General features: G+C 37.0%; 3 protein-coding genes across 12 annotated transcripts; 2 read left to right on the forward strand and 1 right to left on the reverse strand.

The window, feature by feature from the left end:
* The first annotated feature begins 1,346 nt into the window (after positions 1-1,346).
* Positions 1,347-6,975, forward strand: LOC129303110 (amino acid permease 6-like). Its single transcript, XM_054942160.1, has 7 exons — positions 1,347-1,603; positions 1,700-1,933; positions 2,474-2,567; positions 2,706-2,920; positions 3,072-3,219; positions 5,796-6,018; positions 6,182-6,975. The coding sequence occupies exons 1-7, from the start codon at positions 1,492-1,494 to the stop codon at positions 6,608-6,610; spliced, it is 1,455 nt and encodes a 484-aa protein (XP_054798135.1). The 5' UTR covers positions 1,347-1,491; the 3' UTR covers positions 6,611-6,975.
* Positions 6,976-8,036: 1,061 nt separating this feature from the next.
* Positions 8,037-14,882, reverse strand: LOC129303109 (KH domain-containing protein HEN4-like). 2 transcript variants are annotated; one of them, XM_054942159.1, is made up of 9 exons: positions 14,741-14,882; positions 14,531-14,629; positions 12,873-13,608; positions 11,104-11,538; positions 10,765-11,019; positions 10,012-10,350; positions 9,162-9,241; positions 8,949-9,060; positions 8,037-8,432 (listed from the first exon to the last, which is right to left on the reverse strand). In XM_054942159.1, exons 3-9 carry the CDS (start codon positions 13,575-13,577, stop codon positions 8,289-8,291), a joined length of 2,070 nt encoding a protein of 689 aa, XP_054798134.1. In that variant the 5' UTR covers positions 13,578-13,608; positions 14,531-14,629; positions 14,741-14,882; the 3' UTR covers positions 8,037-8,288. The 2 variants fall into 2 exon arrangements, with proteins under 2 accessions (XP_054798134.1, XP_054798133.1); XM_054942158.1 differs by having other exon boundaries at positions 14,531-14,849.
* Positions 14,883-15,466: 584 nt separating this feature from the next.
* Positions 15,467-22,452, forward strand: LOC129302075 (probable inactive poly [ADP-ribose] polymerase SRO3). Of its 9 annotated transcripts, none has more exons than XR_008591170.1 (6): positions 15,467-16,963; positions 17,052-17,293; positions 17,367-17,473; positions 17,579-21,283; positions 21,422-21,526; positions 21,635-22,452. XR_008591170.1 is itself a non-coding variant. In XM_054940749.1 (4 exons), exons 1-4 carry the CDS (start codon positions 15,987-15,989, stop codon positions 17,678-17,680), a joined length of 1,428 nt encoding a protein of 475 aa, XP_054796724.1. In that variant the 5' UTR covers positions 15,467-15,986; the 3' UTR covers positions 17,681-22,452. The 9 variants fall into 9 exon arrangements, 1 of the variants encoding a protein (XP_054796724.1); XR_008591171.1 differs by having other exon boundaries at positions 21,422-21,483; XR_008591172.1 differs by having other exon boundaries at positions 17,579-20,952.
* Positions 22,453-23,084: the final 632 nt, after the last annotated feature.

Consider the following 23,084-nt stretch of genomic DNA (forward strand, 5'->3'; position numbering starts at 1 on the left):
ACCAGGATTCCTTTCTTATTTCTACGAAAGAACCTTAATAGTCTGCTTTTCTCTCACTTTTTGATCTCATGTGCCACCTTGCGATATAGTTACAACTTTAATCGATTTGTCTGCTATACTTTATTTGTTGTTTTTCTAATTTATACCGGTCATGTTCTACTAATAAACTTCACGTAATTTTTATATCCATAGTGTTTTCGTGGCCTCATGCCGCGTACATGGTGTCACTGCAACAAAAATGACTCTTCTGTTACATCAGTGAGAAATATATTAATTATTTTCCCTTAGCTTGCCACTTTGTAGGAGAAAAAAGAGTCTGAAAAAATGACGACAGAGATTGAGGGTAACGTGGGAGAGGATGACTAGGCAAAAATACAGAGACAGCCAGACAGCTGGTTACGCAATTCATCAAATATTTCCAGACGAACATGAACAGTTCGACACATGCATGCGTGTAGATAATGATAGACCGGTCACCGTATGTTCATATCTATGCTAATTATTAATTCGAAGCATTTACTGCAAAATAAAATCTACAACGTACAAGAAAAGGTGTCCACAGAGAGATCGTCCACTTGGCGGGGGCCAAATTAAACCAATTAAATTATGTTGAACAAACAAGTGAAGTACCGAAGTTGTAATCCTATATAGAAAGACTGTGTATGAGGAAGTGAAGAAAACAAATAAGAGATGAATTATTGGAACCTAATTGCTTGGTCGACATGAGATATCATAATCACAGAGTACAGTAACGCGCGTCTGGTTTTCATCATCAGAACACCTAATAGGTCAACGTTTACGACTTGCCTATGGACTTTTGTAGTGTGAAAAATTAATATAATATTATCCCATCAAAACTAGAAAACAAAGGGAATACTGTAGTATTAATCATAGCCACTCTATTATATATGTTGGGGTTTTTTTTAAAAAAAAAATCTTATAATTATACGTACCGTATCTATACCTTTATAACTTAGAATAAAGTTATTTGATGCAATATTTGTAAAATTACGTTATTAATTTGTGGCACTTTCAAAACCCAAAGTGAGTGGGTGCCATAAAAATCAGGAAATGGATGGACCAAAACTCAACATGAGGAAGGTGTGGGGACAGAAGCCAGAAGAGAAAACAGCACCTTCAATGGTTCATATTACAGCCCTGTCAAAAATTCCACCATGTCGTCTCATAGCCTCTTAATATACAAGTCTCCTAACTAAATAATCTGCCATATTAATATATATTCCATATATATATATATATATATAACTGGAAGCTTTTGAATTTTCTCTCCATCGTTTTCTCAACCTCGCTGCCTTAATTTCAATAAAGCGAAACCCTTGTGGCGTAAAAAAATTCGTCACCACCTGTCGCCCGCTTTGACTTGGACTCTCATCATCAGGCCCTCGCTCTCTATTTAACTTGCTCACAAGCAATGCTATTTTCTCACGACCTCTCGCTTTTCCTTCTCTCTCACTGATTCAAACATCTGACATGGCGGGCGCTGATCAGTTTCAGAGGAACAGCATGTACATAGAAACCCCAGAAGGGTTCGGCGATGGAGGCAAGAACATGCTGGATGACGACGGAAGAGCCAAAAGAACAGGTGTGTGTGTGTTGGTTATGATGATGAACTACTTGAATATTATTATTATTTGTTTGTGAATTAAATAATGATAATAATACTGGTGACGACGGACAGGGACGTGGGTGACGGCGAGCGCGCACATAATCACGGCGGTGATAGGGTCGGGAGTGTTATCGCTGGCGTGGGCGATAGCGCAGATGGGGTGGGTGGCCGGACCGGCGGTGCTGATGGCATTCTCCTTCATAACATATTTCACTTCTACTCTTCTCGCCGACTGTTATCGCTCTCCGGATCCTGTCCATGGCAAGCGCAACTACACCTACTCCATGGTTGTTCGCTCTGTCCTAGGTATTTCATTCTCATTCTCTTCTTCGTAACTCATGTATATATTCATATATCTGTGTCTGTGGACTGCTTTAATTAAGTTTACTTCTTGCTTGGTTGTTGTTATTGCTTATTACTACCACCAACTGAACCACTTACTTGACTGAATGATGAAGATGTGAAATGAAGTATTTAGGTAGAGGTTTAAACGAAAGTGGTGATAACTGCATGCAAGTTTTAAAATCCAAACCTTCATACGGTTTGTGTACGTATGTGTGTGTAGTTTTGGGATCAATGACCAAAAAATGTCCAAATGCCCATGAAAGTATGTATAATTTAACAAATTTTTATATTTGAAGGTGAAACTTAAAGCAAACTTTTTAAAGGTCTTTTTAAAATTAAGATTCTTAGCACTAAGTAGTGGAAAAAACAATATTTCTTTTTCCTGTTTAATTAGAACATATAGCTAGTGATATTTTGAAAAAGAAGAAGAAGAAGAAGAATCTAGTTTTTAAGTCTCAAAGGTTGGACTTCAATTGAATGCACTATTGCCTTTATTTGTAGGAGGGAGGAAGTTTCAGCTATGCGGATTGGCTCAATATGTAAATCTAGTAGGTGTAACCATCGGCTACACTATAACTGCGTCAATTAGTATCGTGTAAGTAACATAACCATTAACACATAAATTATTACAAAGCATATACTACACGCGCGCGCGCGTTCCTCTTTATCAGTCTTATATATAGATCATGACTCATCGTGTGACATGCATATATATATATATATATATAAACAGGGCGGTGAAAAGGTCGAACTGTTTCCACAAGCATGGACATCAAGACAAGTGCAACATATCAAACTACCCATACATGATCTTATTTGCATGCGTCCAAATACTTCTCAGCCAAATCCCAAACTTCCACAAGCTTTCTTGGCTCTCCATTCTCGCTGCTATCATGTCTTTTGCTTATTCCTCTATTGGCCTCGGTCTCTCCATCGCTAAAATAGCCGGTAGTTCCCTTTATTACTTCATTCTCTACTTTATTTTTTACCATCTGCTTTTCATTTCCAAGTGTTACTATCTACATATATATTGGTCCTGGTTTACTTTCACTTTTCTGATAAAAAAAAGTTGTTTGTTAAATTTGTGGATACCATGAAGAGGGCAACCATGTGCAAACATCCTTAACAGGAGTGCAAGTTGGGGTTGACGTGTCAGCATCTGAGAAGGTCTGGAGAACCTTCCAAGCCATTGGTGATATTGCCTTCGCTTATGCCTTTTCCAATGTCCTCATTGAAATTCAGGCAAGCTCTCTCTCTCTCTCTCTCTCTCTATATATATATATATATATATTGTTCCCTTTTTATTACAATATTTAACTAATAGTATTATTATACTTATAAGTTCTGTCTGTTGTTTGTTTGATTGTTTGTTAATACTTAATACACTTGCCCCTTGAATTATGCACAATAGGTTCCGCATGCTAGCCTAGCTTGTATTCTTGTATACATGCATGCATATATATATGTGTGTGTGTGTTTGTCTATATATCTCTATTATTGGTGTGAGTAGGTGAAGATATTTATTACTCTCTTCATTAAAAATTGTGAGGCATTTTGAGGAATTAAATGTTAAAAAATGTAAGACATTTTTAATCTTTTGAGATGTAATTATTACTTTTTTTTAAAAGTGCCCCTATTAATAATGAATTTATATTTATTATATAGTGTTTAATAGGAATAAATATAAAAAGATAGAGTTAGTTGAAAAGTAAGTAATTACTTTATTAAAAGGTGAGATTCGATTAAAAATACTTTATATTTTTTAAATGAAGGGAGTATATATTCATGCGTATTTCGTGCAAGACTGTTTTTGGTTGAAAGAAAAGACATTATAATATTTTTTAAAGGTTTCGACATGAACCGCATCTGATTCTTTCACACGTGTAACTTTCCATTTACATGCTAAAATTTAGACAGAAGAAAACAATTAAAAGATTTGGTTCAGTATATTGCTTCCACTCGATCGGTATTGTAGGGTGACCACATGTTTTAAAGGTGAGATCGAGGACCATGCATTTTTGTTTGATGCATTGTCATAAAATACTTAGCTTTGCTCATAAAAAATTGCAATTCATCATCCTTGGATTAGATAATTAAAATTAAAAATTATTAAATTTTCACTAACACTTGAAATACTTTATTTTGACGATAGAAACATTAATTAATAAATTGTTAAATTATTTAATGATGCAAAATGAATGCAATTCTATTCATAGAAACCACTCTATACAACCGTTTATTATTGTTGAGTTGGGGCGGTGGTGCGGTGCATTAAATCTGAACATCAAGCGATAAACAATATGCATGTGTCCATAATTAATTAAGACGATGAATGTAAATGCTTTAACCGACTAGTTTTGATATACAGAAAATCTTTCATTTTCATTGAACCAAACTCTGCATCTTCTGCAACATTAGGCTAGCTTGTTCTACCTTCTTTATGCATTGTCACGACGACAAATACCCAAGATGAGATTACATGTATAACGGTCAGAAGTTGTGGCAAGAATGCTTCTGTTAAATAGGTTGGTGAACAATCAGGTAAAAAAACAAAAGTGAGGTTTGTGAATAAGAAATTAAAAAACCATCTTTGCTTCGAAAAGGAAAAATAAAGAGGTATGAAACCATCTTTAGTCATATTACAATCTAAAGAAGAGCGAATCAGTTCTCTTTTTGGTCATTTTCACAGTCCTGATTGATCCATTCTTTTACAGTTTTTTTTTCCACCCTTGAAACCTCATGCAGAAATATAATTCGATCATTATGAAAATAAGATATTCAATTTCAAGGCTGGCGAATAGAGAATAAGAGGTTTAGTACTGATAAGGTTCTACCAAATGCAATTCATTTTCCCCCCATAAAGATAATAAAGAATTTATTCTTATCAGAATCAAAAGATTCCCAGTCCTTCCTTTTACCCCCCAACTTTCCCATGCCTTTCCTACCAATAAATCATTAATAGATGCCGAAAGGAATTCTACTTCCAATATAGGAGGACGCTGTATTTTCTTTTTAATAAATAACTACTGCTAGTGTTTCAGTAAGATTCCTTTTAGACACGAAATATCAAATTGACGGACCGCTAGCTCCAATAACACCTTTTTCTAAAAGAAATATGGAAAAAAGAAAAAGAAGATTCATCTTTAAACGTAGGACCCCATCTCAACTGGCCTCATGTTCCAACACTCCAAGCTCTTTGATCGACCATCCTTTTTGGGTTTATTTCCATCATTTATGTGTCTGCCTGCTACCACTTGTCTAAAGCACATTGTTCCCTTGACTCTTAATGTTAGGTAGGTCTGTACACTCATATGGCAAGGATCAACTCCTTCCACCCTGCTTACTATTTATATTAATTACAATAAAAAAATATGTAAACTGTTTATATCAATTATACACAAACAAACGCTTACTAAGCCGAAAGTTAACTTCACTCGTGAATAAAATAAATAGTCATAGAGCCACAAAATTTTGCTAGCTTCCGTAGAAATAGAAGTTGATTATTGTTGGAGAGTATAGTGAAGGTAAGTCAGTCCCAGGTTAATTTTTTCAGTGACGGTCATATTTGGGTTTGCCTATAAAACTAATTGATTTATAAATTTAATGAACCAAAATCTGGGGTTATAAATTCACCAAGTGATGGTTGTCCAAACAAAGACATACCTACTGATTCAAAGGGAGTTGGGGGGGGGGGCAAATTTGTTAAAAGTAGGAGCTATTTGTACAAGGTGCTTTGTAGGAACATGGCTCTCATGGATGAAACGTGGAAGTCCTGGCTTTCATGCCCCACTATAATGAGGACCATATGGTTATTGCAGGACACTCTGAAATCAAGCCCTCCAGAGAACAGAGTGATGAAGAGAGCAAGTTTGATTGGCATTATGACCACTACCCTATTCTATGTCCTATGCGGATGCCTAGGTTATGCAGCATTTGGAAATGATGCCCCTGGAAATTTCCTCACAGGATTTGGCTTCTATGAACCCTTTTGGCTCATTGATTTTGCCAACGTCTGCATAGCTGTTCATCTGATTGGAGCATACCAGGTAGAGTATAAACTAAATTAAAATGGAAAAAAATTAAATAATTGTCAATCAGAAAAGATGCATGAACATGCCAAATCTTCAAATCTATTTAACTGCTTCTTTGGGTGGATTCACGCAGTTTAAAGTATCATAACTCATGCTTGGGATGATTTCATTGTAGCAGGTATTTTGTCAGCCCATTTTTGGGTTCGTAGAGAACTTGAGCAAAGAAAAGTGGTCTGAAAGCAAATTTATAAATCGGGAGTACGCAGTGAAGATTCCTCTAAGCGAAGGAACATATTACCTGAACTTCTTCAGGCTGTTGTGGAGGACTGCATATGTTATCGTTACAGCGGTGATAGCTATGATATTCCCATTCTTCAATGACTTCTTGGGTCTCATTGGGTCACTCTCCTTCTGGCCTCTAACCGTTTACTTCCCCATAGAGATGTACATTAAGCAGTCCAAGATGCAAAGGGGTTCCTTCACATGGATTTGGCTTAAGATTTTGAGTTGGGTCTGCTTGGTCGTTTCTATCATTTCAGCTGCTGGATCCATTCAAGGCCTTGCTCAAGATCTCAAGAAGTATCAACCCTTCAAAGCTCAACAATAATCACGGCTAGCTACCTAGATCCCTATGACATTGTCTTCAATGCTCTTCCACTTTCCTTTTCTTTTTCTTTGAAAAAATAAAAAATGAAAATAAACTGCGAGCAAGTCCACGGAGAATTTAGGGTTATCAACTCCTCATGGGAAGGAACAAGAAACCTAGGGTAGAGTGAGCAGTATAAAATAACCCCATGGTTAGAAAGTCGGTGCACTATCATTTCAAAATACCCATCAATGGGGAACGCTCAACACACACACATTCAGTCCAGGTGTGAACCAACTTTCAGCCTGGATCTACAAGAAACTGTATTTCAATAGTACTGAAAATTCTGGACACTGTCAATAACTGAGTTCACTGGGATTTACAAATGATTTTGTTACAAACCTAGTTTAGAATTTCTTGACGGACTTGCCTTTGGCTATGGGAGACATTAAACAATGCACAACTAAGTTCTCATGGAGTCTGATTAACAACCACGAGAGTTGAAAAAATCTAGCTACCTTATATTCAAGTGCAAAAATTTGTTCCCAGTAACATGGCATGAAATCCTGTAAGGGAACAAGGACAAAGGTTATAGAAACAGAAACTGAATCAGTTGCTCTCCTCCCCATTTCTGTTTCTCAAGTGATATAAACTTATTGTGATGGGATGGACAATACCAAAACTAGCACAAATATTTACTTAAATTAATAGACACATTGCCACACCACACTAGCACATTGCCGCATCACAGAAGATGTGGAAATCCTTCAATAAATGAATATTATAAATAGAATAAATAAATAAATCAATTTTTTATAACAACAAATTTAGGTGAGTTGGGTCTGAGAGCTCACTAGGGCTAGAGCATGCTTGTAGACTCAAAGAACACTTACAGAAGTATTTATAAATCACCCACCGACAAGATTCTTATATAGACAATGAGATTTAAACTCATAACTTTATGGGTTAAGGATCAAATCCTAACCAATTGGACTAACTTTTGTTGGTAACATATCATAAATTCTGATATGTATAAAGTTTAGAAATAGTCAAGTCCTCTGGCTCTAACCTCAAGCTAATACCTTAATGGTTCCTGAGCTGGGATAGGCACGCCAGATCAAATGCTCTACTATTATCTTTCATTTCTTTTCTTCCTTCATTTTGGTAGGGAGGGAAGTGAGGAAAGCTAATTTAGGTTCAACTGAAAAACATACAATGCGTGCAAGAATCTGACAAATAGTGTACATATTAACTCATCCCAGTAAAGGTGTCAATACACCAACTGCCTGTGCTTGAAGATGCCAAAGGATGTAACCGTTGATAATTTACTGGGCGTATTTTGAGCTTCTACAGGCATCATAACACTCAATTGAGGTTATCAGAGAGATTGGAAAGGCTTGTCTAACGATCACTTTTTTTTTTTTTTCCAAAATTAAACACAAACGTAGCAGCAAGCTAAGCATAATCAATTTTTTAGAGAATATATTTAATACCATACACGTCATTCCTTATATGGATTTTTAACTCATAGAAGTACTCTTAAGCATATAAATTAGTCAAGTACATAAGCCAAAAATTCTAACACCTTACATGACATTTCCTTCGGAGATTTTAACTAAACGTAAGTACCACTAAGCATATAAACTAGCGCAATTACAACTTCCAAAAAAAAAGCAAATGTGTTACCCAGAGAGACGACTTAAGCAGATTCATTCTCACTCATGACAAATGCTTGAATGAGACTCTGTGCAGCATGAGTCTGTTCTGGAGTTCCGGATATTATAATTGCAGTTTCCACTGCTCCAGGCTTTGGATCAGTGATGGTGATTTTTGCATCAGAGATCTGGAAGAACAAATTACATTGTCTATCAGTTCATCAACTAGCATTAAGGAGTCTCCAAACAACAAGAAACAATCCAGTTTTCCAGCCAAAGTTTCAGAGATGGCAAGTTCTATTTATTATTCTCATTTTTTCTTTTTGTAGGTGGCTTTTTTTAGTCATTTTAACCACAATGTCTAACAGAAAGAGACTGATAAATTTGCTGACATTTATGAAACTTATGCACATCAAAGCATTCATAACATGCATGATGAGATATATGTTCCTTGTATGCTTGTGCCAAAAGCATGCACAGACATGGACGTGTGAGTGAAAGAATACTAATGCAGAGGTGGATTGTGTTGTAGCTTACTAGCTTTCAACTCAGGCCAAAGGAGAGTAGAAAAAACATCTCATAGTAACAGCCAGAAAAACACCCTCAACTAATATCAAAGATTACCAGCGCACTGAACTCAGTAGGCAATGGTTCTTTGGCATCCATCAACATTAGAATTCAAGATAGCAATTCGATAAACTTACCTCACGTATTTGTTTCAGACATTCACCATCTTCCCCATATATTACAGGAACTAGAGCACGAGGAACAACTACTTCAACTGTGGTGCTAGTGATAATTGGTTGTTGGCTTATTCTACACAATAAATTACCAGTTATTGTTGAAAAACTAAAATAATCGGGGGGGGGGGGATAGAAAATTAGTGATAAGGATAATATTCACAATGATGGACTAACCCTGAAAATCCTGAAATTCTTCTAGGCGGACCTCCTGCAAAGTCCGGCATGCCCATGGGTCTGCCACCTTCATGTAGCCCCTTGGAACCAGTTATTTAATATGATTAAATCAAACAGTTGATTTATCATTGTTAAGGAAAAAATGAGATGCAAAACATAACGAATTCTCTCCAACAAAGCACAATATGCCATTTTTTTTCTAAATTCCATATGTTGGATAGGCATATAAATTTGCCAATTTGACTAAAATAAATAATTTGTCCACGTTTTAGTCCAGTCCTCTTCTAGACTTTAATAAGACATGTTTATTTTAACCAATTAAATTTCCTTAAATCAACTGTTAGCAGGCAGGGATTTATCTAAAGTTCTCCAAGGAACATGAACTAGGTGAACGGCTTTTCTTTTCTCAGACACTCAATCATGACAAATAATTTCCATTATTTTTCTGAAGTATCTGTTATCTGTTTATATGCAAATAATAACAAATATATATATAAACCTTTGGAAAAGGTTATATATAAAAGTTCCTTCACATGCTACATCTTTATTAGAAAATATAATAGCAATAACAAAAAACTTTAAACAATAAATAATTTCAAATGCAAGAGAATGCATCACCCAAAATACAGATACACATTTTCATTAAAATGATTATCATATAAATATATTGATTCTGATCCCCACATAACTCCTGTTAGATCACCCCCTGACTCTTTCCAAGTTCAATTTTCCAAAACTGGTTTCAACATGCAGCACAGGTATCAGACAGAAGATATCCTAAATGGAAAGATAGATATGCTTGGCAGTAGCAAGCCACAATAAGCATAGAAGAAAGTAAAACAATCAATACCTGAGGACCCCAAGGCCTCCTTTCAGATAGGTATGGAGGAACACCAGGTCTTGGCAAATTATGCATAAAAAGAGGGCGATCATCATGGGGAAAACCACCATGAGAAGGTGGAGCACCAATAGCATCAAACTTGTTAAAAGGAAGACCTAAGTTAGAATACATTCCAGGAGGTGAAAGTTCCCTCCTTCCCATGTATGGTGGGAAGGGATGGAGTTGATCGAGAAATGCAGGATTGGAGGGATAGTTGATTGATGGATATGCATCACGAAAGAAATGATGTCGTAATCTAGTGGTTATTTGCAAAAGAGCATCCTGCACTGCCTCAACTTCTCCACTTATCTAGCAGAAGAAGAAACAGGATAAGTGCCTAAACGGTGTGATCATATATCATAACTTAAATAGAATTGACAACATGTTCAAACACAATTTTTTTTTATAGAAAGAGACAATAAGATGTCTAAATTTAATTATTAATGAGTTATTTTGACAGCCGAGACTTGGAAAGAAAGAAAGAACAATTTCTCATTCCAGTTAATGAATAGAGGTAAGAAATTCCTGCATTGCAGTGCTGAAAATTAGAGTAGGCTTGAAAATGAAGAGGAAGTCTGCCTATATCACCTAAATCCAGGGTAGGATAGTTTAATTTAACCAAATTAATTAAATAAATAGTACACCATGTAAAATAAAAGGAAGATTTATTTACTCAGAAAAAATCAAAGTAAACCACACACACACACACACACACACACACACCTGTACTACTTCTTCATCTTCTGAAGCACATTTTGGGACCTGGTCTTTTCCTAATATACGAATATGGGCCCCAGACAACTTCCTCATTTCGGTTATGATGGAACCACCCTTGCCAAGGAGACAACCTATTTGATTGGAGGAAACAAGAATCCTAGCTAACATACTATGCTCTTTGACATCAGGTATGGCTCTGACTATCCTAGTTTGCACACGAAGTACAGCATCTTGCACGGGAGATATTCTATCATCTGGGTGCTGCAATTAGCAAATTATTTTTAGTGAAGCAAGAAATTTGGGTCAAGACCCATATAACTTGAGAAACTGAGAGTTGCATCATACCGCAGGGCCAGATATGACAATAATGCGATCCTCTGAATCAGATTCACTTTCAATAACCTTGATTTCACTTGCAGTCTCTTGCTGTACAGTCTTTATTATTGCTCCACCTTTACCAATAATACTTCCTACCCTCTCAGCATAACACAATAAACGAAAAGTCAGCATTTCCTGTGAAGGCCTCATTCGACCATGAATACCTTCATGAAATTTGGGTAGCAGGGGTGGAGGAGCAGAGTGGAAGTCAGAAATATCACGAGATCCAGCAGGCCCTCCTTGAGCACCAAAGGAACGGCTGGGTGGTGGGAACTGACCAAATGAATGAGATGGCCCTATAGCATTTGATATTACAGATTCATGATCCCGGGATGGATTCACCATCAGCTGCTGAGAAACAGAATGAAGAGCTTTTCTCACAACTTCAACTTCCCCCGTGATCTAGAGAATAGAACAAATATTAAAAATACTGTGGCAGAAATAAAGATTCCCTTTCTTGAGTTTAACTCCAATATGATCAAGCAACTAAAAATGCACTTGACAAAAGATCAAACAGTAGTGTTGATGTCAACTTCTTATAATAACAATAATATAGAACGTCTGACATGCACTCATAAAATAATTAACCCAATATATACTTCGGCTAAAATATTGGCACCTCCAATCATATTATCAACTGAAGCTCAGAGAAGGGAGAGCTTTCTCAGCCTGCAATAGGATGGGGACATCTTTGCACACCCATTAATCATCATAAATAGGCCTTGATTTGTAAGAAACATTTTCCCGTGCCAAGAGGGTTGTTGTTGGCATTAGATACGCCCAATTTTCAAGGAGAAACAGCTTTTGGTGATCTGAAAATTGGCTTTGCCTTTTACATATGAATTAGTTATCCAAGTTTTCTGAATTTAGTAGCCAAATTACTACAGATTCTTACCCTCCTCCTTTCTTCTTTTCTAGTGAATAGCTAATTAGTCCTAGTGCTCTCTATCGTGACATGCAATTTTATCATTCAGGAGTATTAGTTTTCTTGATTTCCTTTTTAATAGTGTGACATCCTAAAACATATTTTAAAACCTAGTGCTCTCTAAAATTCTATCAATTCCTTTGCATTTAGAAAATAAACAATTAAAAAAGAGATGGTATAAAGAAAGATTAAAATATCAGCAGCTACATGAAACATAGAATTGAATATCAAAACTAACTTAAGGATTGAAATATATTGAAATAATATATAATCATGCGATGCAACATGCCAGATAAATGATGGCACCATAGCAATTGAAATTGAACTAATTTCTTATTCATAGCACATGATGATGAGTCCCAGGAAAAACAATATAGATCGAAGCTTTGAACTGTGTGGGAACCAGAATTGCCACTTGAACAGTCAACATCACGTGAGCTGTGCTGGAAAACAAAATTTACATGGTTCTAGCAATTCATGAAAGCCTGGTTCACGATAGGTCACACAAGGTCCAAAGATGGATCATCAATGACCTGACATAACCCAAAGAGGAAACAGTGCAGGGACATTCTTTTCCTTTTACCCATATCTTTTTTCTGGTAAGTATCGCTAATATGATATAATTCAACCTATTTTTCATTCCACATTCAAATCATATGATTTGATACATTTTATTATTTAAAAATTCGTCTCCTGATTCATGATTTCAATTGCAATTTGATTACTATAATTGCTATTGATATAAATTGATGCTGCAGTAAAATGCAATATTATGACTGATGGATTGTTGGACAGCATCACCAAAATTTACCTGAACTAGCTCATCGGAAGCTGATGCACACAAGGGAAGTTTATCCCTAGGAAGAATCCGAATCTGTGCCCCACTGTCAGCTGACATTTGCTTGATTACACTACCACCCTTTCCTAGAAGGCAACCAACTTGATTAGAAAGGACCAGTAGCCTCAAAACAAAGGAAGACCTGGTATCTTCTCCATCAACTTCAGTTTTCTCCTCTTCTCCTTCAACAATCCTCTCAAACACAAGAAATAGAGCCTTCTGAACAGATGAAGTCCCCTTCTCACGATTTGTATCTTCAACAGGAAGAGAAACTTGATTTTCATCATTGTCGCCATGATTTATTGTCTCATCATCTTTCCCCTTATTCTCTGTCTCTTCATTACGAACCTCCTCATTCTTCTCACCATCTTCTTTAGTCTCTTTATCAGAACCAGTAATAGTAATAACTCTTTCATCACATCCAGGTATAGTATCCTCGACTTTAACCTTCACGCCAGATTCCTGACGAATTTCTGATATGATGCTTCCACCTTTTCCAATAACACAACCAATTTTAGAAGCAGGACAGAGTAAACGGAAGACAACACTTCCAGGGGACACTTTAAAAGGTTGACTTGGTAGTAAAGAGCCTGTTGTCTTCTGCCACTTCCCTTTCCCATTTGGCTCTACAAGGCTCCTATCATTCGGCCTCTTAGATGGTGTGAGTGGAAGTGACATGGCTATGGGAATAACAGCACCCCTATTACAACTAGAAGACAAATTTAAAGTACAAATTAGTCATATCTAGAAAGCCAGGATATCACACAATGCAAGACTATAAGGATGATGTTTGCGTGTGTACGGGGTGTGTATCTGTATGTCTATATAGAGCAAAATACAGGAAATTCGATGTTAAATATATCCTTAAAAGTAAAACCAATTTTAACATCTATAAACCATTGAAAACGTGATTTAATTCTCTAAACATTTATGCTACATATACATTACACAACTATCATAACTTGGCCAAAATATAATCCGCATGATCTGATAAATAAAGGGGGGAAACATCTTTGTCTGTCTGACCAAGAATGCCAACCTCATCCATCCGTGCAGTAACTTCCTAAAAGCAAGGACTAAGGAGGCAGTTGAATCAACTACGCATCTTTACTGCATTGATAAATTTGTCTCTATAATCGGACAAAAAAAAAATTCAATGCTCGTTCCTCTCTTCAACTATTTGACTACCAAATTCCATTCTCTATACACTTGTGCTATTTATAAAACATATGGTAGGAGTACTTCATGTTACACCAAAATTTAATCCAATAAATTCATCAATGTCATTCTAAAGTTCAATCTGCCCATGGCCATCCCCTCTCATCAACCATTTGCCTAGAACACAAGAAGAGCTTCTAGCGCACATAAAAATTGCAGCGGAGCATCGGATTACTCTATTTGTTTTGTATGGTGGTTGCACAACTTATTAAAACACCAAAAATCAACACCGCTTCCCACAACAATGGTCCAAGCGAAAAATAAGCTAATAAGGATATTCTAACAAGTTTACTGCCATTTGAGAAAGAGGTCGAGGCACTACTCTAAGTAAATAACTTGGTTTTTAGTGCCAGAACGCACTCCAAAATCTCCGTTGCTCTGTGTGTGTGTGAGGTAGGTAGCTGAGGAAATACCTTGTTGCCCGATTAATATCAATACTGTAAGAACTCCTCAACGCTATGGCAAGAAATGAACCAAGGAACTCCTCAACACCAACATCCTTGCAAGGTTAACTTCAAGGAAGAAGAATACAAAGAAAAGAATTTCAGAGCCAAGATCGACGTATAATCCTACAGCGGGTGTAGAATTGATAAGAAGATTATTAGATTGATAAGATGAGAGACAGTTAATGCACTCAGTGAAGGCAAGGCTATAGCTCCCCGCACGCCCGGCGTCGACGATCGGAGGATGAGCCCCGCAAAACGGAAACCGAAGATTTTCCGCTAACCTAAGAAAACAAATGATGGCCCAGTCTAGCGGCCCAACACGAACAAAGCTACAAGAGCCCATCAACACTCTCTTTCTGAGGATCATTTTAGGAACATCATCGTGACGTGATTCATGACGACAAATTTATATGTCTGTTAAAATATTTTAAAAATTACATGAATATAATAAATATAATTAATAATAACAACAAATTTTTTTTTGTTAATACTAATAAAAGTTGGGTCTAGCAAAAGAGATTAATTGTTTATAATGTAATAAATTAAAATTTAAATTCTCATTAAATTAAGTATCCACATTTAATACATATTCATGCCTCAAATTAAATTGCTTCAAAGATTCTTATAAACAATAAAAAAATAATTTGTTTTTGTTAAAGTTTCATTTCATAGACAAGGAATGAGTTTCAAACTGAAGACTGAGAAACACCAAGTAAGAATGAGCTTGAACTGAATAATTATTATCATCATAATATTATATATTACCTAATAATATAAAGGTCTGTTTGGTTCAAGGGGAGGGGAGGGTAGCCCTCCCTCAATTTGGAGGGGAGGCTTTGGAGAAAAGGAGGGAACCCCAACCAGACGGAACCTAAGAGTTAAAGTCAAAATTTTATTTAGAAAGAGCAAGGCAGCTTCCGCTCAAATGTTCTCCTGTCTTCTTCACGGCATTTGCTTTGGGCCGAAGACAACCAGAGAATAGCAGAGATAGGCTCGTTTCCTACGTGGCATTATTTTAAGTCTCTTCCTCCTTAGCCCTCACGTCATTATAGCCAACGTCGCCATCCCCGCTTATTCGGCTTCCCACACTAAACGCTTTTCCCGCGATTGACTTTTAGCTCACACTTTCCCGGAACGCCCCCAATAATAATTAATAAGCGAGAATTATTTCCCGAACTACCAAAACAGCCCTCCTCCTTACTCAAATATTACATCCTTTACTTTCGTTTCACCCGATGGAAAAGCAATGAAATTGTTGGGTCATTCTGGACTTTTCGACTCACGATGACATAGACGGCACATATAAAGAGACCGCGCCATTCACTTGATTCTTTGATTCCACCCGTTGCGTTGAGAACTTGTCATAGTTCAATTTCCAGAACAACGTGGAATCCGTGGCCTCAAGACAAAGAACCAGAGGAAAATGGCTGAATCAGTTACGGTAAGGGTTCCACGGAGTTCATCTCTATCTTCTTCGCTGATTAAGAAGGCAAATTCTGTGGTTCCATGCAGCCACCTCTCCGATTCTTGTTGTGCCCGGTTGATGACCCACAACAACAACAGTTTCAAGCGCAGTGCTGCCCCTAACCGCTTCATGTTCTACCGTGGAGGGTCCTGGGTTGATTTTCAGAGCCAAGTGCTGGAGTCTTTGCGATCTGGGTTCCTGGAGGGCAAGCCTTTACTGGAGGTGATCATTGGAGGGTCCAAGTATGTATTTGACTTTCTGCGGATGGTGCAGATTGATTTTGGATCCGGGAGTCAGAGATCGATTGCCTGGATCGATGAAAACGGTAAACCGTTCTTTCCCCATATCTTTGTCGACGAGGATTTTATGGATGGATTGGAGAATCCAGGAATTCCCAAAATTAATGTTGAAATTCGGGTTGGTGGGATTTTGGGCAAGAGAAAGTGCGACCACTTAGATTTAGGTGTTGATGGCACAAACAATGAGGTGAGTTCACCGGTCAAGAATAACAAGCAAGATGATGAAAATCAAGTAGCTAGTTCCAAGCGGCAGAGGCTGACCTCTTTGGGTTTGGAAACTTCTAAATGGCCCAATACGAAGTTGCTTAGTGAGAAAGAAAGCGCATATTTATTTGTGAGTTTTTTATTTCTCTCCGAGATGTCCAAAGCTTTTCGTGGAGTTACTATTTCTGCCATTCATCAATTGGATTTCTCGAGGTTGCTTGAGAGAGATCGTCTCGAAGTTTTTGAGAGACAAAGTAAAAATAAAGAAGCTACTCGAGGTGTCTCAAATGCAGTTTATGCTTGGTATGCCGCATCAGCAGAAGCTGTGGCGGGCATTTTAGCTCATGGGTTTGCATTGCCTGGCAAAACTTCTGGGTATCCTGCTTATGGAGTTGGTGTACATTTGTCTCCTTTAGGCTTACCTCAACTAAGGTAACTATTTGATCAATTTTAGTGCTTTTATGTGATCAACACATTATTGGCTTAAAATTTTCCAACTAAATAGGTGAATTTTGTTTAGTGCAATGCAGGCAGAGGTAGATAATAACGGTGATAAGCACATTGTTCTTTGCCGTGTTATCTTGGGAAACATTGAAAAAGTGGCGGCTGGTTCTCAACAGTGCCGCCCTTCCAGTGTGGAGTACGATACTGGAGCTGACGATCCTGTAAACCCTAAGTGGTATGTAGTGTGGAGCAGTAATATGAACAGCCATATACTCCCAGAGTATGTCATCAGCTTCAGATCCTCTGCTCATTTGCCAGGTAGTCAATTTTCCCCCCCTTTTCCCCCCTATATGCGCAGTTTATCGAAAACTGATCTCCTAATTAATTTTAGGTCATTCGGGAGCAAAGAGTACACTTGTAGATTTACTGAGGAAGATGAATGGTCGTATTCCTGCCCTCAAACTCAAGGAAATTATTGCTCTATATCATTCTGCATTGGTAAGCCGTTTGTTGATATTGGATATATGTTTTTATTTCCATATTGTTCGTAATTTCATCAAGGAATAACATTCTTATTTGAAAATCTCCTGTGGCATGTCATAGGCTGGAAAGGTGGCCAAAGAAATTTTCTTAGGGCAGTTTCGGGCCATTGCTGGTGACGAATTGCTTATCTCCATATTTCATGAGATGCAATGTTCAAGATGAGGTTCTTCTGAGATTTTGATTCTTTTAGAAGCACTTTAGATTGTAGAATGAATGGAGTCCATATAATGGTTAGATCGCATATGTTATCTTACTTTTAGGATATGTCAAGAAAAAAAAAAAGGTTAATCATGATGTTAGCTTGCTAGTGAGAGTAGAGGAAAAGAAAATCAATCAATTAAAGAATAAGGACACACAGAATATTTATTTTAATATTGCTTTCTTGCAAATATGTAGCAATTAGCAGTTATGTTGTAAGTTCCGTGGGAACTGAAAGGTGTTGATCTTTTAGCCTTGCTTATTTTGATTTAGTATTGCCTTCAAATGTTTCCCTTATCACTTGGCAAACTTCGTGAGGAATTTCATACCCTTGACAATGCAGTTGGGTTAGTTTACTTGGGTCAATGTCTTCTCCTGTGAATAGTTCTGTGGGGGATTCAGATTCATTGAAAGAAAATTGCTGATAGTAACCAATAAAGGATAATAAATCTAAGGTTAAATGGCAATTTGGATACTAAACTATAGGCTTAGAGGCGATTTGAATCTTGAACTCATATTTTATACATTTTGAATCTTGAAAAATTAAACATGTAATAATAATTTAGCCCTTGCTATTATTGTCAAATAAATGTCTGTTAACTATGGGCCATTTAATTTTTCTCTCTCTCTCCTCTCTTGGATCCGCCATCACTTTCCAACTGTATGTGTGAATGCATGTTTTAATTAGAAGTATCGTGAGTCATGAAATGTGAAGCTGTGGCCTTCAAATTTGAAGGGGTCAAATGGAAACTCATAAACAACAGCAGGAGTGCTTGCAAGAGAGACGATGTCCTTAACGTCAGAGGCAAAAGCAGGAAAACTCAAGTGCCCTCCAAAGCTGTGGAGCCCTATCGGGGACATCGAAAGGTAGGCCATTACAGATGTGGCAGGGGACATGTAGGACTAGGGAGGAGAACTAAAGGTTTCAATAGCATTATTTTCGATCGTGGGACACATGGACTCTGGGTTGTCGGGTTTCATACTGGAGGTTGAAGGCATGGGAACAAAGCAAAAGAGGTTTGGTTAGAGGCATGCAAAATCTCGGTGAGCACCTTGAGGCCTGCACGCAGGTTCACAAGCTGCTCTTGAGGTAGAGGAGTGGCGGTGAAAGCAAGCTTGCAGATTTGTGTTCCCCCTGTAATTCACTTTCGTGGTTGTGGGGTCTTTGTTGGATCCTACACTTGCTTGGTGGCCAAGCACCCTTGTGTATGCCTATGGGTGCATCTATGGTATCCTCTGCATGCATACTTGATGATATTTGATGGGTGAGAGGGAGGCATAGGGAGACATACTTGGTAGGGGAGGCATGCTAGTGTTGGAGGTGGAGATCCTTGTGGGAGGCTTCATTGGGAGGGCTTGAAGGTGATGTGCTCAAAAAGAAGGCAAAAGGGAATGCCATGGAATGATGGCGAAAGGTCAGCCATGGTGGATACAAGAGGGGGAGAGAGAGAGGAGGGAGCAGACAGGGAGAGATAAAAAATTATTAAAGGGCCCATAGTTAATGGATGTTCATTTGAAATTAATGTCAGGGGTTAAATTGCTATAGGTTTAATTGTTCAAGGTTCAAAATATATCAAATACAAGTTAAGGATTTAAATTACCCTTGGACTTATAGTTTAGGGTCCAAATTGCCATTAACCTATAAATCTAAATGAGGGGAAGACCGAAAGCGGTTTTATGTACTCATTGTCTAAGCACTCATTTGGCTATACAATCAGGTAAAGATTACTTGAGCAACATCTACTCTCCTCTAAACAGTTATATGGGAGCTTAAGGCTCACTAAATGATAATTGCTTCTAATAGCTAATAAAAAGAGGACAAATATAAATTGTTAGATAGAGGCAAAGTTATGAACATTTTGGTCATTATCTATATATGTGGTAATATTGATCCGAAGTGCAAATAAATGTAAATGAATAATTTGTAGGCTATTTTCGCTACTACTTTGTAATTGTAATGTAGAATGTCAATTGATTGGACACATCACAACAGCAATGATAAGCCCTATCCTACTAAATAAGGTTGGCTACATGCATCACATAACACTATTGTGTTCTATCAACAACTAACGATTCCAATATATCATTCACCAATAGATCCCATTCGACAGCTTTCTTTACTGTCCTTCTTGCCTCTCTTTACGTCTCTTCATAGGCTGAAAGGTCACTTGCTCAACCCTCCTCATTGGTGCTTTTATTGGCTTTGTTGTATATGTTTGAATCACTTTAAATGATTTTCTACCATTTTTTCCTTAATATATATCACGCCAATTTCTGCTCATATGTAATCACAAATACTATCTTTTCTTATATATCCATGCATCCATCTAAATATCCTTATCTCTACTATCCCAACTCTTTGCATTTGTCCTTCCAAGGTCCATCATTTACTACCCATATAACATTGTTGATCTTATAGTAGTATGACAATACTTTCTTTTAAGCTTTGGAACACTGCATGCATGATTTTATATTGCTATGTTTGGGCTGACAATGCGTTGGTGATAGAAGTTACATTTTGGGAAGTAAAGGGATTGAAGATTTGGAGGATGCATGTTTTTGCTACTATAGTTTTTTGCCCCTCAAAATTTCATAGATCATAAATTCATAACCACTTAAGGTCTTCCTGAATAGACTGCTGAAGAAAGAAATATAACAAGTCTTAACAACTGATGTCATAGTAGAACAGCAATGACTTTTTTAGAGAAAAACCATTAGCATATCCAAAATATACTTATTGATAAGCATGGGAGTGAACTTAAGGTACTGGGACGAGTTTATTTTGTAAATAGGCACCTGAGTATTCTAAGTTAAAACATCCATCACATGTCATGAGAAATGTGTTTAAAATACTCATCACATGTCATGAGAAATGTGTTTAAAATCAAACATGGTTTCTTTTTTCTCGATTTTTTTGACTTAACATATTCTGTACTTGTGCACCAGTGTTTAGGGGTAACATCAAAGGGATGACCAAATTCTTGCATGCCACTAAATGGTGGTAATAATTTTTGTATCCCCCTGCCCATCTTTTCTCATCGCATATGACTTGCAAGAAGTTGATGCACTTGAAATTATGAGTGGATAACCATTTACATGAATATTAAATTCTCACGATGGTGTATCCTATTGTAAACACTATTCTTTCCTGTGTGGGGCGTGCATGATCTCTCTTTTCGCCCTTTTTTTGTCCCACATCATCAGTGAGGCACTGGCCGGATCAGATCTCAAGAATTGTAAGTCCTGTTCTTCTTCTTCTTTTTTAAATAAACTTCTGCTCCGCTCTTTTTACCAAATGCAAGATGGCTTGTTGGATCCATGCGATCATGTTTGATCTCAAGCTGTTTCTACTTATATCTTAAATATTATGCATGCTGAATTTGGTGGTTGGCAGGGAATCATGAAGTTGTAACTTTTTTCCCCATTGCCAAGCACAGTTTTATACATTTTTTTTGAAGAGCTAAGTTTGTGTTAAAAAAAATTCAAGGAATGTATCCAAGGGGAAAACAGCCTTACAGGATTTGAACATATTGAGCAACTCGTTTTTAGATGACTTTGACCTTGAAGGTAGATGCATTTGATGGATTGATTTTTCCATGGTTTGATGAATATGGCTCTGCATGAGTAGTGTATAGATGATTTCTTTGAATTTCCCTGGATATATGATGTAATTTTTATTTTTTTTTTGGTTGGGTGCTGCTCAAGGGATGCAAATTTTGCTCCGCAAAATGGCTCGAGTTTTTTTGTAGGAGATTGCTGGTTGCAAGGTGGGAAATCATGCCTCTTTACTGTAAGATGCGCTTGAATGGGGTATTTATATGTCTCAAGTGATAATTTTATCGCTAAACTCCTGCTTAATCAGAGCACTACTTGAAATTTGGGGGATGACTTAGATGAATCAATTTCTTTTTTCCTCAGGCTCTTGAGTAAACTGTGTTTCTAGGATTTTCTCAGGCTGATCGCTGTATTCATCATGTTATACTTCAAATATAACTTATTTTGTTTCTTCCTGATGCACTATGACGGTGCTTACTAGTCACTGGTATAGTGGCGAGGCATTTGTGTTACCTGGTGCAAGAAATCATCGCACTGGTATAGTGGCGAGGCATTTGTGTTACCTGGTGCAAGAAATCATCGGCTTTTAGACCTTCGCGCTGTATTTGTATGGAAGAAAGAATACATGCATGCTATTTGATGACGTTGTTGCTGTATCTGTGCCATCATCTGTTGCAGCAGGTTCTTCGAAATCTACCATATATGGGTATCAGGAGTGGCCTTGTGCTTGCAGATTTTTATTGGAAGGGTGCAAAGTTTCTGTCATCAGGGACTCTTCAGGTGATCCAAAACTAAAGGGCAATCCTTATGTGAGAAATCATGCGTCGAGTTTATCGTCAACCAGTGGGTCAGACATGCAAAGTTATTAACAACCGTAGTCGTCAGCTTTATTTGACTCAGAAATCCGGACTAGCCCGCGAAGAAATCCCCAAATGTAGTTCTGAATTTGTGGAAGAATTATCTTTATTTTTAATTTTTAATTTTTTGTGGTTAAGGGAATTTTCCCACTTAATGGAATAAAAGCTTGTTGTTGTTGTTGTTGTTGTTTCCTCAGTGAGTTTCAGACTGGGCTGAGTCAAGTGATCTGCACAAACATCAGTTGCATTGGCCTAAGGTAAATGTGCTCCCCCCACAAAATCAAAAATTGTGTGCAAATGAGCAAGGACTATTCAAAATTTAAAGTTCCTTCTAAAAAATGACATTCTGATTTTCATACCCCTTTTGTATTGGGCATTTTCGTTTTCCTAAGAACGCTTTCTTGGGAAGTATATTTTTATTTTTAGATATAAAACATAAAATTTATATATAAAAAAATAGATAAAAATAAAGAAGTATCTATATTCTCCTTCAATTCTCAATCAAATAATACATGTTTATAACTTAGCGTGTCATTATTTGGTTTTTGGCATCATTGATTCAAGCATTATTGGGTTGAAATAATAGTTGCTCCCTTGATGTATACCTTTTTATCTATAAATTTAAATCAACATTGTTGTCTTAAGCTATCCAAGTTATTTGAGTCTCTTTCATTTAATCACTTTTAATAGCCAATAGTCTTTTGATTTAGTAAAATAATATAAAACTACTTTATTTTGTGAGAATTTATATATATATATATAAAATTTTTGCATGAGTTTTGATATTTCAAGTATTTGACTTAAACTAATATGATTGACAGTTTGCAAGTACTTTTTTAGGGACATGTCCCACTAAAAAATTTAGTGCGAGGGCAATTGGTTATTTGTGTTGAATAAGTAATGTATCTTAAATATGAGAGAAAGATACTACGATTTTTCTTCTATTTTACTAAGAT

Source organism: Prosopis cineraria, unplaced genomic scaffold (assembly GCF_029017545.1).
Source record: "Prosopis cineraria cultivar Desert tree isolate PC_DT_omini unplaced genomic scaffold, ASM2901754v1 PC2, whole genome shotgun sequence".
NCBI lineage: Eukaryota > Viridiplantae > Streptophyta > Magnoliopsida > Fabales > Fabaceae > Prosopis > Prosopis cineraria.

Coding starts and splice junctions, on each gene's coding strand:
- LOC129303110 (XM_054942160.1), top strand. CDS start 1,492: ATGGCGGGCGCTGATCAGTTTCAGAGGAACAGCATGTACATAGAAACC. Junction 1,934..2,473: donor GGTTGTTCGCTCTGTCCTAG/GTATTTCATTCT, acceptor CTTTATTTGTAG/GAGGGAGGAAGTTTCAGCTA. Junction 2,568..2,705: donor ACTGCGTCAATTAGTATCGT/GTAAGTAACATA, acceptor ATATATAAACAG/GGCGGTGAAAAGGTCGAACT.
- LOC129303109 (XM_054942159.1), bottom strand. CDS start 13,577: ATGTCACTTCCACTCACACCATCTAAGAGGCCGAATGATAGGAGCCTT. Junction 11,539..12,872: donor CTTCCGATGAGCTAGTTCAG/GTAAATTTTGGT, acceptor TCTATTCTCTAG/ATCACGGGGGAAGTTGAAGT. Junction 9,242..10,011: donor GGAGGCCTTGGGGTCCTCAG/GTATTGATTGTT, acceptor ACTGGTTCCAAG/GGGCTACATGAAGGTGGCAG.
- LOC129302075 (XM_054940749.1), top strand. CDS start 15,987: ATGGCTGAATCAGTTACGGTAAGGGTTCCACGGAGTTCATCTCTATCT. Junction 16,964..17,051: donor TTAGGCTTACCTCAACTAAG/GTAACTATTTGA, acceptor AATTTTGTTTAG/TGCAATGCAGGCAGAGGTAG. Junction 17,294..17,366: donor ATCCTCTGCTCATTTGCCAG/GTAGTCAATTTT, acceptor AATTAATTTTAG/GTCATTCGGGAGCAAAGAGT.